Genomic DNA, 12,833 nt, shown 5'->3' with positions numbered 1-12,833 from the left:
GACTGACTCTGCCTTCCCCCTCCAGTACGGAATGCTCCTGTACCAGAGCTACAGGGTTCCCCAGCAGAGGAAAGCCTTGCTGTCCTCCTTCTCCACCCCAGTGGTAAGTACAGCCGTGTCCTTCCACAGCCAGGCCGCCCTCAGCTGCCACATCCACACGTGCTGTGGACGTCTCATCTCAGACGAGGTTGCCGAGAGAAGCTCCAGGCGAGCTGTGTCTCAGACAAGCCTCATGTCCCACAACGTCCCATGTCCCGGGGGCTGGCTTTGTGGTCTCACCAGTGGGACTGCCAGGAGCGAACTCCTGTGCCATCCCTGCCCACCACGCAGTCCCCTCCCGGAAGGTCAGGTTGATGTTCAGAATGGTCCCCAGTGGCCTGGGCTCCCGCCAGGGGCCATGGTCCCTTCATTTCCACCCGGAGATCCATGGGTGCGGTGACCATGATGCTCGAGTCCTTCGCTTCCGAGAGCTGAGAGATCATAGTGAGTCCTGCTCGTCCTCAGGACACACTTTGCTTTGCGAAGGTGCAGAAACGCTCATCGTCTGCAATGTGATCTCACAGGTCCTTCCATGTCTGTTCCTAGGACACTGTGCCACATTGTGTCACAGAGAGCGGCCACATGTGTTCCTGAACTGCCCTAGCTGAGGGAAGGCTGTGGATGCCGGTGGAGGCCGGGCTCAGCCATGGACTCTCCATTTCTCTGATGCCCGATAGTCTCAGCTAGGGAGCCTGAGATGGACCACGCGGTCCACACCCCACAGGCGCCAGGGGCCTCCCCAGCGGCTTTTGAACACCGAGAGGGAACTGGAACGTTTCTTATTCTTAGAGAACCCCTAACCAGTTTTTGCTCAAGGGCCCTTTCCTTGCTGAATTTTCAGCCGCCCCTCAGAGTGCTGGGAGGTGGGAGGGGCGCTCCCGTCACCCTTTTCCGGCCGTTCCCCTGAGTGCTGCTGTCGCCCGGTTCCCTACCCTCAAGACCCTGTGGCCTTACCTTTCCAGCGCAGTGTATCTGAGAACTCTCTCGTGGCGATGGATTTTTCTGGACAAACAGGAAGAGTGATCGAGAACCCAGCTGAAGCCCAGAGCGCAGCCCTTGAGGAAGGCCATGCTTGGAGGGTGAGCCGTGGGCCCGCCAGGACAGGCCCCGGTGCCAGCACGGGGCTTCTCCAGGAGAATGGCTCTGTAGGGCTGGCAAGGGGGTGAGGTAGTGGGGAGGGAAGGTGGCAGCGAGTTCTCCACTGCCGGGCTCCTCACGTTCTTAGCACCTGGCCACCCCCACTCTCCTGTCCCCGGGCTCCCCAGAAAGGACCAGGAGAGGAGCAGAGCCCTCTGGCCTCTTGGCTCGTGCACCAAATGGCTCCTGCTGAGTTGCTGTCAGGCGTCTGTGCAGAGCACGGAGCCTGTGCCTCGTGGCTGGACTGCTGACTGGCTCTGCAGCCTTGAATGTCCTCTTCACTCTGAGGTCCTAGTGTCTACACAGAAGACAGTCACCCAAATTCCACGCTTGCCTGAGCACCAACGACAATGTCCAAAACAGGAGCCCACAGCTCTGGCGCAGACGCCATTCCCTAACTTCAGTTCCGAGGGTACCCCCAGCCCACCTCTCTGAAGAGCAGTGTTCAGACCCCCCAGAGTGCGAGACCAGCTCGTGCTCTTCTGCGGAGATTGATCACCCTCCCCGACACCCTCTGTGTGGGAGACGAGTCTGCGCCTCGGTAGTGGGTCCAACAATAATGCGGACGCTTCTCTTCTTGTTTTTACCACCTGTAAGCTCTTGTTCTCCATGGGGCCGCTTTCACTCCACCATCCAGGGCCCTGCCCCTCCCCCCAGGCCAGGCTTCCCAACCCAGGTGTGTGCACAGGTGCTTGCAGGTCCTGTCTGTCTGCTACTGGGGCTAACGTGGGCATTTCTTTTGCAGAAGAGAAGCACTCGGATGAATGTGCTGGGTAGCCAAAGCCCCCTCCATCCATCGACCCTCAGTACAGGTAAACTCCGCATGTCGGCCTGGTCTTTTGTACATAAAGGGACTAAAACGTGTGCCCCCGAGCTGCAGCAGGGAGTGGGGCCCTGCGGTCCGAGGCAGCCGTGCTGGGTAGCCGTCCGTCCGCGGCCAGCCCACCCTCTTCTCCCCCTCCCACAGTGATCCACCGGACACAGCAGTGGTTTCACGGCAGGATCTCCAGGGAGGAGTCGCACAGGATCATCAAGCAGCAGGGCCTGGTGGATGGGTAAGGACGTCTGCCCGTGGGAGCTGGCATCCGCTGAGCTTTTGTTGTGCGTTGTGTGGGCATGTGGTCTGCTCAGCTCCCCAGAGCATCCGGGACGATGAGAGCCTCACAAAAGAGGAGAAAACGTGCTCAGAGGTAGGAATGTTGCATGGGGCCCGCCCACGAGTAAGTGTCAGAAGAGCGCTCGCCATCCATTTCTGTTCATCCTCATCTGTTCTCGTCGCCTACCTCCTTGTTGAAACTACGCAGACAAAGAACACTAGCTAGCTATTTTCAATTAATAAGGACATGGACAAATGGGGAAAAAAAAAAAACATGTTTGCTCGCACCTGTTGATTTGTGCATTAAACCACTCAGCTTTTGCTGAGAACAAGCAACGCCAAACTTTAGGGGCTTAAAAGAACGAAGCATGTCATTTCTCATAATTGGAGTCCGTCGGCTGTCTCTTGTCATGTGGGCCAGCTCGGTGGGGGCTGAGACGGCTTCACTCACATGTCCGGTGACCGGTGTTGACTGGTAGCCGTAATGAGGGGGTGAGTGGGCACGTTTCCAGCAGTCATCACTGAACTTGCCTGGTTCCCTGTGTCAGCACGACGTTTAAGACCCTTGTTTTCCATTATTCCTTCATCAGTTCTTAGCTGAAATTTTTTCCCTTGCCATATATTTGGTTTCCTGGAAAATGTAGCTAAATACTTGATTTCCCCTTAATTGTCAATTTTCAGAATCCTGACTTAGTGTTCTATCTTGTAGTAGTGACAAATGAGGTGGTTTTTTGTTTGTTTTTTAAACTATTATTATAAACTTAGATTCTTATGTGGTTGATTTGTTTCAAGCAAAACGCATAATTCTTGCTGCTCAATGTGTCCTCTCTTGACCAGTGGGATCTCTTTCAAGTCGGCCCCTGGGTTCTTTCGACCCAACACTAATAGTTTCATTTCATCGGTGACCAGGTACGTTTGGCTCCCGTGACACATTTTTCCTAATTCTTTCTCATGGAAAATGGTGTCTGGAGACCATAATCTGTAGGTCTTTTCCATGGACAAAGCTGGGACGTGTGTTTTTCTAAACTGAAAAATGAATTACGGGTTCACATTGAAATTGCCAATTCAAATGGAAGTTTGCAGGGTTTTCAGTTTTTTTTATTTTATTGCATCTCTCTTCTCTTATTCTGAAAATCTTACTTACAACATTAACTTACTTGTTTTACCCCACTCTATACTTACTTGCTGTATCCCATCTAGCAACTCGAAAATACTAATCCTATATTTCTTCCATAAGACTCCTGAATTCACATTTCTTCGCAGTCCTTTTAATCCTTCATTCTCTGGGGTTCTATAACCAAACTGTTGTGTAGGCAGGTTCGTTTAATTCTTTTCTGATTTTTTTGTAAGTGGATCTGATTTTTCTCTTTGGCTCAATGGTGATTTTTAAGTTTTTGAAAGCATTTCTGTGGTTCCAGAGTCAAAACTATAAAACAAGGCACTTTCTCTGTTGGTTGTGCCCTGCCCTCCACCCCACGGCAGGTAGCCATTTCTATCAGTGTCCGTTTATCCTTCTGTTGTTTCTTTTTTAAGAGATAGGCGAAACCTATTTGTTTTCTTATTCTGCCCCTCCTTGTCCTGGGTCCTGAGGGTTGGTTGCCCAGGGCCGGGGGCAGGTCGGCTCGTATCGTATCCATGGTTTCCGGGTGCACATTATGGCTCCATCTTGTCATAGTTTTGCTGCTCTCTCTTTGCTGGTGGGTTCTTAGACGTGGGAGAGTCGAGTGAAAGGGCTCCACTGCTGTGTGACCTAGGCAATTTGCTTAACTGCTCTGCACCGCTTCCCCACCGTGAAAGGCAGGCAGTAGCAGGATCGCTGAGTGACAAAGTGAGTCAATATGTGAGCTGTGACACTGTCCTCCGTCTGCCTCTGGCACTGGCAGTTCTACTGTGCTGACTCTCTGCTTGCTTTTAGCTGCTGGTGCGGGAGCTCGGTTCTTCCATGCGTGCACTGGCGCACACTGGAAAGAGCTCCCCATACCTAACTCCAGGTCTCCACAAAGGTGGGGACTGACCTGGGTCTCACCACTTTGCTTCTGTGTCGCTCAGTGACTTCTTTCCCTGGTGGGACCCCGTGGCGTGCGTGGTCCCCCCAGGGCAGCTCTCAGAAATCCTGGATTTGGTGTGCCAGTTGTGATCATGTTATCTCCAGCGACTGTGGACATGGTGCTGTAGTGCAGGACACTGACCACGTGACAGCCACCGTCTTCTAGATGACCCTGCAGGGGAGGTGTTATTCCACCCTTTGCAGGTGATGGAACCCAGTCATGCAGCTCAAGCGGAGCCGTCCCACAGCGCGCGGGGCTCCTTGGCCCCTGTGCACGGCTGCAGGCTCCTCCAAAGCAGCCATCATTCCAGATATAAAACCTTGAGGCGTGACCGCGAAACCCAAGCCTTTGGGGCCGCTGGCGTCTGCATTTCCTGGGGTCGTGCCCCCAAACTTCAGGGCAGACAACGCGGCGTCTGTGTGTGCTCCTCTGTCAGGAAGTTAATTAAAGGGACAGGTGAGAAAGGGACAGCCCCAGCTTTTCCTCTGGGATGCCCTAGAGCCCTGCACTCCCCTGGGTTTCCCGTAATGATGGCAAATTGAGAGTGAAATGACTCTGAGCAAAGCAAACAGGCCGTTGAGGCAGGAGGCACCTGGCACGGCTCTGCCCAGGAGAGGAACGGGACTTTCCCTTCCTCTTGCTGAGGCGCACACACCACCTGCCATTCTTGTGTCGAACCACCGTCCTTCCAGGCGCCCAGCGAACCCTGGAATTCTGGTTGGGGTCTTCAAAGTGTATTTATGTGCCCTGAAATAAAGGGGTTGTATTGCAGGGAAGACAGGAAAACCCAGAGGCCCTTGGGAGTCATGGTGAATATTCCCATTTCATAGGCTCTGAGAAGTCCTGTAGTAAAATAAAACTTTTACCTTTTTAGCACAGGATTTTCTAGCCTTGTTTGACTGTACTTCATTTTAACATTATAATGTGGAGACTGATGACGTAGCTGAATACTGCAGTTTGGTTTCTAATACCTTTAAGTATGTTGCTACCCAGGCCATTTCTTCATCGTTGGATTAGGGCCTTGGGACTTTTCCTTTCTAATGTATAGCTGTTTATCTCACCAGCTGATTCCCAGATTGGTTCATGTGAAAGCAGTGATTTATGCTTCTTTGTGCTATTTTAACATTTTAAATATTTCAAAATAATTTCAAATTGTAGAAAAGTTGCAAGAATAATATAATGAATTCCTATGTGCGATTGACCCAGTTACCCTAACTGTGAATATTGTAGCACATTCGCTTTGTCATTCTCTCTTTCCGTTTCTCTCTCTCCTTTTGTTTTGTCTGAACCGTGTGGGAATAAGTAGTGGCATGATGCCCTTTTATTCCTAATTATTTCAGTATAAAATTTCTAGAAACAAGGTCCTCTCTTATTTCCCTGTAACACCGATATAAAACTCAGGTGATTAAGGTCAATGCAGTGCCATCGTCTAACGCACACACTGAGTCACGCTTTAGCAACAGTCCTAATTAAGTTTCTGATGCAAGAGAAAAACACTTCGTAATCCTACATCCCCTCGTATGCCAGCATGTCTCCCGCGTCTTCCTGTGTCTTCCATTGACTCTTGTTATAAGTAGAAGCCAGTTATTCTAAAATGTGCTGTGGCTCGGGTGAGTCTCTTTGCTCCTGGTTGAGTTTAGGTGTTGCATTTTGGCAGAAGCTCCCGGAAGTGCAGTTGAGACATTGTCACTGCTTTCCATCAGGGAAGGTCGTGTCAGTGCTGACGGTGTTGACTTGAGTACTCAGTGAAGATTGTATTGACTGGTGTTCCCACTGTAAAGTCACTATTTTCCCCTCTGTAATAAATAAGTACTAGGGGGTAGATGCTTTGAGACTATGAAAATATCCTGTTTGTCATCAAATTTCATCTGCTGGTTGTTGCATTCATGGTAGTCTGTGGTGACGGTCACACAGTGGTTCTCTGACCCATGTTCCCTCTCTGTTTATTTAGCAGGCCCTCTGCTCTCAGGAAGAGTTATTCCTTCTCCCCTGTTAACTTATTTGCTCATTTATTTACAATACCAGTGTGGGTTCACAGATTCTGTTCCGTTCTATGGATTATGATCCATTTCTTCTGGCATTACTTTGATGCCCAGGTTTGGCCAAGCTGCCTCCTGGGTCATTCTTTTAGCACTTCCTTGCTCTCTGGAACAAAATGGTTCAGCTTCATCTTGCGCTTTCACTGCCTTAGTCATAGAATCCACAGTGTTCCCAAGGAGCCCTGGTTCCTTTCACTGAAGAGTGACATTCAGAGACCACAGTCTGGGTACGAAGGGTGCTGTTGCTGCTACAGCCTACTCGGATGGTGAGGTGTCCTGAAGCGTCATGGCGACAGGCAGAGCAGGGAAGTGTGTGGGCGTCTGTGCATGTGGGAGTGTGCGTGTGGGAGTGTGTACGTGTGTGTGCATGTGTGAGCCGTGTGTGAGTGTATGTGTATGTGTGAATGCATGTGTGAGTGTGCATGTGTGCGTGTGTCTGTGTGTGTCTGTCTGTGTGCATGTGTGAGTGTGTGTGTGTGTGCCTGTATGTGTATGCGTGCGCATGTGCAGATTTATAAACATCAACTCTGGATTTTTAAAATTAACGATCAACTGATTATTTTCCATTCTCCAGGCTTTTCCTGCTCCGTGACAGCCAGAGTAATCCAAAGGCATTTGTACTCACACTGTGTCATCACCAGAAAATTAAAAATTTTCAGATCTTACCTGTAAGTATTGATTTTTTTCATACTAATCCTCTTTTTTTTTTTTCTTTTTTGCTTTCTGGTGTTATTCTTAATGTCATTTCCAAGTTACAGACTAACCAGACTGTAGATCATTAATTATCATACAGTTCCAAGCTCCCAGGTGAGAGACTTTAGAGAGTTTCTTGAGAAGTTTGTTCTGTGAATGTGAACAGTGTTTCCCAAGAAGTTATACAGAGAATGGCGGCCTTGTGCTGAGGGTCTAGTCCCAGCTGCTGCGGAAGCGGCACTTGATGGCAGGAGCAAGGTGAGCTCATGGGCAACCTAGAGGAGAACGGTGAGTGGGGAGCCCCGTGCCAGGAGCCCAGGTAGGTCCGGTACGGTACGCTTGACTGTTGGCCACTTGAACTGAGGAAGCGTCTGATTCGTGCTGGTGTGCTCCCAGGTGATTCGAGAAGGTTGTGGAGACTCATGTTCAAGGTCCCCCCCCCTCCCAGAGACTCGTTACCTCGCTCCTTTCAGTGGGTCCTTGGGTCAGAAAACTGAATCTACCTTTGAACAATTCCAAAAACATCATTATCGAATATGTTTGAAGTCAACACCACCTTTTTAACAAATTACGGTTAGGTTTGTCAGATATAACCTAACTCTCTCCTTGATGTTCCCCAGTTCAGATTCTTGTTCATGATTTGGGCGTTATGCGGAGACAGCTGTCCACAGCTCCAGGAATTCCCAATTTAGTTGGAGAAAAGATATACAACATGAATACCAAACGTTTTACGTAATGAGTTGGTACTCACAACTTTTGTGAACTATTTCCTGTGGAACCCAAACCCAGGAAGTTTTCTGCCAAAAGAGGGTAGTGAGATACTGAGTCCTCTCAATCACTCTGTCCATTACAAGTAAACCTCTGAGAAGTCCTGAGGTCACTGAATGTGTGCTTCACGTAGTGGGACCTGGGGGTTTTCAAGCAGGTTTGAGCCTGGGACCTCAGACTAGCCGTCCTAAGAACCACAGTGGCAGGAGGCGGGAACTGGAGAAGCTTGTGGCCATTCTTGGTTAGTGTCGTCAGCTGGGCAGAAGCAGCCTGCTAAGCACTGCTGGGTGTAGCCTCTTCCCACTGGGTTCTGATGCCCTTATTTTACAAATGAGAAAGGGACAGAGTCTGGGTTTGAGCCCAATCTTCCTAGATTCCACAAAAGATATGTAAACCTGAGAATTGTTACTTGAGAGAAAGTGCTTCATTCACAGTCCTTTTGGTTTTCGCTGCATTGTATTGTAGACACAGATGTTACTCTCTTTGCCTGAAATATAGGACGAATTGAAAAAATACTTTAGAGCAGGCAGAATATGTAATGCCGTTCTCCCCTATAACCCAAGTCCTAGAATTGGCAGGGGGACAGTAAGTTGAGACTTACAGCAACAGGATGGCAGCTCTGTGCATGAACACAGACTCCTGGGCGTGTGTGTGGCTCCAGCAGTATTTTTGGAGTTAAAAAGTGGTTCTAAGTGTATTAATCGACTGAGGTTTGAAGCTAGCTTCCTCCATGGTAACATGCAGTATGACTTTCCTATGTGTACTGTATTACAGTCACTGACCTTAAAATTGGTTGAGTTAAAACTGATCTTGACCCTTGAACAACATGGGTTCGAACTACACGAGTCCCCTTGTGTGTGGATTTTTTGTCAATGAATACTGTAAATGTATTTTCCCTTCTTACGATTTTCTTAATAACATTTTATTTTCTTAGCTTACTTTATTTTAAGAAAACAATATGTAATATAACATACAAAATACATGTTAATCAACTGTTATGGTAAGTCATTAAATTTTGGGGGGAGTCAAAATTTATACGTGGATTTACAACTACGTGGGGGTCGGTGTTCCTAAGCCCGCATTGTTTAAGGGTCAACTATATAGTTCTTTCTAGGAAATATTGTGGAGCTTCTCCATTTCAGTAAAAATAGTTACCAAATAATCCAGCATCTGGGAAACTTGCTTTTCCTACATGATCTTTATTAATCTTTTACAGCAAATCCAACATTTGCTTCATAATGGAACAAAGTGAACATGAGGGACTGAAGGAGCTTCCCCAAAGTCCTTCAACAAGGACCCAGGGCATGCTGTGTGGACGGTGCCCATGGGTTAACTGGTCAACCTCACTCTCTCCCATAGGGAGTGCTGTGTGAATGGATGCTCACAGGTTATCTGGTCAACCTCACTCTCTCCCATAGGGTGTGTTGTGTGGACTGTGCCCACGGGTTATCTGGTCAACCTCACTCTCTTCCATAGGGAGTGCTGAGTGAATGGATGCTCATGGGTTAACTGGTCAACCTCAGCCTCAAAATAGGCAAGCTGAGAAGAACTTAGATGTGGTCCTATGACCACATCAGGGAACAGGGGAGCAAGCTGTGGCCAGCGGACCTTAGGGACTTGGTAGCACCCAGTGCCAACACCCTCTCCTGACCTTCTGCCCTGACATTTTCTAGCTCTCCTTGCTGACTTCATGTGCTTGCCATAGGAACCGAACCACGGGCAGGTGGAGCAACTGCTGACCATGGGCCCTCTTCCATTCCCTGAGGTATGTCTCTAACCTGGTGAGTGTTCTTGTGTCTCTTAGTATGAGGACGATGGGCAGATGTTCTTCAGCCTTGACGACGGGAACACCAGATTCTCTGACCTGATCCAGCTCGTTGACTTCTACCAGCTAAACAAAGGAGTCCTGCCTTGCAAACTCAAGCACCACTGCATCCGCGTGGCCTTGTGACCTCACATTTCGTCTTGACTGACGACGGGAGGAAGTTGACACTGGAACGAATAGAAGTGTCTGCGTTGTCAAGAATACACATGACTCCGTACCTTGGGAGCGAGATCAGTTCCTTCGGTGCCAACCTACCAAGATTGATTAGTTTGTTGGACTTGGCAATGATTTGCTGCTGTGGATCCAAGGGGATCCCTCTTTCTGCGCCGGCCAAATCGGGGGTGGGGGGTGGGGCACGGAAGAGCAAGCGTAAATTTGAAGATAAACTGGAATGATCATCTTGGCTGGGCCACGTGGGAACCAGAGCGAAGTAATTGGAAATGAACTCTTGCCCTGGAATAATCTTGACAATTAAAACCGACATGTTTACTTTTTTGTATCGATCACTTTTTGCACTCCTTGGTCTTCAAGGTCGGATTTGGCCTCTGGTGGAGGGGATGTGGCTTTTTGGTGCCTACAAGATGGAAAGACAGTTTTGAATGGGCCAACGTCAGAGATGGAGCATGGGCCCCCAAATGATTCCAGAGGGTGGTCCCGCCTTCTGCAGGTCACCACAGGTGGATTCAGCTTCCAAATAACAAACACCCTCACCCTTCCCAGTATACTTGAAAAGCATTTTTTAAAATGAAAGGTGTCACCCGTGGTCAGCATTTGGCATGTCTTGTGGACCAGTCAGGCAGCCCTGGTCTGTCAATCACTTCTCTATGCACAGGTGTCCATGCTCATGTTATTAGCATGTCATGTCTTCCAAAGTTCAGAAGACTTGATGTGTTTAGAAAACTCACCGTTCCACACATGGCAGGGCTGAGTGGCCGCTCCTCTAGTTGGAGGCAGGCCAGCCTTCGTGAGACACCCCTGTTACCCAGCGGTAGACGCCATGCCTCACTGTCCACCTGGGGTACTTTCAGCCTGTTCTAGAATGATCACTGCCTTACCTACTGCAGTGGCATGAGTCCTTTCATGGCTGTTCTCCCTCTGGGATTAAAGGACCTAATAAGAAAATGGCGCCTGCTTGGCTTCCTGCAGTGGCCCATGGGTTTCCATGGTGATAAAGATGGAAACATGGAAAGGGACGCATTTAGAGGTCTGTCCTTGATGACCCCCGTCCTGTTAAAACCCTCGGAAGCCAGCGGCATGAGGCAGCTGGAGGCTCCGCAGCTGCTCGTACCTCACAGCAGTTTGGATGTTGAGGAGTTCTGTCAACACAATACTGCTTCCCCCGCCGGGAGCCAAGTCAGATGGTGGTTGAGTTTTTCCTCATCCCCACTGCCCTGTTTCCCGAGCTGAGTTACCAGGTGTGAGCATGGCCCTGACTTTTCCTCTGGTCTCTGACAAGCATCCCGACTCTGTGGTGAAAAGTGATTTTCAGTTCCGAGATAGCGACTGTCACCCTTGACTGACCCCCTCTGAATGATGTGCCACTGGCCTGTCCCCTGCCGACCTCCCAGGGCTCCCCGGAAACACACACACACACAGTTCAGACAGACCCAACGGGCTTCCATGACGCAGACCTGTGTCAGTCAGTCTGTGGTTTAGAAACACTGTATTTCAGTTTACAGGCCACACTCTAATCGTTTCCCACGAAAGGTGTACTTATGCAAATGAAGAATTTTCAGTCAAACATGTTTTTAACCCAAACGTTCAATTGAACGCGTTTTCCTCCTATTATCGCCAGCTCATTGTTCACACCATTGACGTCAAGTCTTGCCTGGCAGCGTGCACGCTGCTCCCAAACGTCACTGAGGGGGCTGACTCTTTAGTGACACTGTTACAGTTTTCTCGTCACTGGTTGGATGTAAAATCTTTAAAAATCATACAAAACAAAACTCCACGATTTCCCCTCTGTTTACATAGACCAGTGTCCACCAGTGCCATGAGACTCTCACACCCCCTCCGATAGACCGCTAGTGTCTGCAGTATTTCATATTTATAAATACGCATTTTATTTAAAAGGAGACCAGAAGCTTGACTCTGACTCAGTTTTGTATGTAGCTGGTATGACATAGTCTTTTGGACCTTCCCGGCCACAGTGAATCTTTGGCGAGTGTAGCCTCCGCACAGGGTCTTGCTCGCCCCATGTCGGTGGCCGGGAACGCCTCCTGCAGCCAGCCAGTCCCTCCAGGAGGCAGGCGTCCGGCCCCGCCAGCCCGGGGGCTGAAGGACATTTGACTTGTATTTTTGTATTTAAAATGACATGAATGTAAACGGGCAGCTCAGGGTCGTTCTGCAGCCTGTTGACTTTTCCTGTCTGCCTGTGATTTTCATTTCATAATGAAAACTCCATGTAGCAATCTGGACGAAGTTGAGAAGGAAACTGCCAGACGCTTCGGGCGTTCGGGTTTCCTAGACCTCTGTTACCTTACGTGTTAGACTTCCAGAACATTTTATTGTTTGCTAAACCTTGAAGAAATACGTGCCTCAGTCTAGAAGTTTTGTCTTCTCTTTTCTGCATTTAATGCCTGACAGTTTGGCCAATTGGTGCACCTTTCGGGGGAGGGACTAGCTCTTGGCAGGTAGGGAAGTCATGGCACAAGCCTCAGTGACCAGAAAGTGGCCTGACATGTAAACATTTTCAGGGAACGCAGAAGGTGTTCACTCAAGAGACAAAACCTTTGTTCCATGCGCTTTGCTCCTCTCTGTATATAGCTCTTTGGCTCATGAACCTAATTGTAAACTTTCAGGTATTTTTGTACAAATAAGGGACTGATGTTCTGTTTCTTGTAATTCAAAATAAACATTAATACAGCGTTCTGCATTTTCTGTCGCAAGGAGTGTCTTTTTATATTTTGATATACTCCGACTGATCAGCCACGAAAAGCCTTTGACAGTTATTTAGAATATTAACAATGTGCTTTTCTGCACCGGTTAAAAACAAGTTAGAAAGGAGGTGACATGTGATAGGCATGCGTGCTTGGCCCTGCCAAGAGGCTGGGGTCTCCTATGAGCCACCAGGCTGGGTGGGCTCCATGTGGGTGCCAGGACCGTGGCAGCTGGCCTCTTCTCCCTGCAGCCCACACCTCAATGCTTCAGAGGTAGTCAGGTCTCCACTCAAGTTTAGCAAACACCTC

General features: G+C 49.0%; 1 protein-coding gene across 4 annotated transcripts in view; it reads left to right on the top strand.

Moving 5' to 3' along the window:
• GRB10 (growth factor receptor bound protein 10) overlaps positions 1 to 12,531 on the top strand; it is a 131,872-nt gene extending 119,341 nt beyond the window's left edge. For all 4 annotated transcript variants that reach the window (XM_081079427.1, XM_081079425.1, XM_081079428.1 and 1 more), the window contains 6 exons: positions 26 to 103; positions 1,002 to 1,118; positions 1,922 to 1,988; positions 2,144 to 2,231; positions 6,934 to 7,027; positions 9,625 to 12,531. In XM_081079427.1, the coding sequence (XP_080935553.1) occupies positions 26 to 103; positions 1,002 to 1,118; positions 1,922 to 1,988; positions 2,144 to 2,231; positions 6,934 to 7,027; positions 9,625 to 9,771 (591 nt within the window). In that variant the 3' untranslated portion in view covers positions 9,772 to 12,531. The remainder of the gene's footprint in view (positions 1 to 25; positions 104 to 1,001; positions 1,119 to 1,921; positions 1,989 to 2,143; positions 2,232 to 6,933; positions 7,028 to 9,624) is intronic.
• Positions 12,532 to 12,833: the final 302 nt, after the last annotated feature.

Source organism: Rhinolophus hipposideros (genome assembly GCF_964194185.1).
Source record: "Rhinolophus hipposideros genome assembly, chromosome: 18".
Taxonomy (NCBI): Eukaryota; Metazoa; Chordata; class Mammalia; order Chiroptera; family Rhinolophidae; genus Rhinolophus; species Rhinolophus hipposideros.
This window is presented reverse-complemented; position numbering and strand designations above follow the sequence as displayed.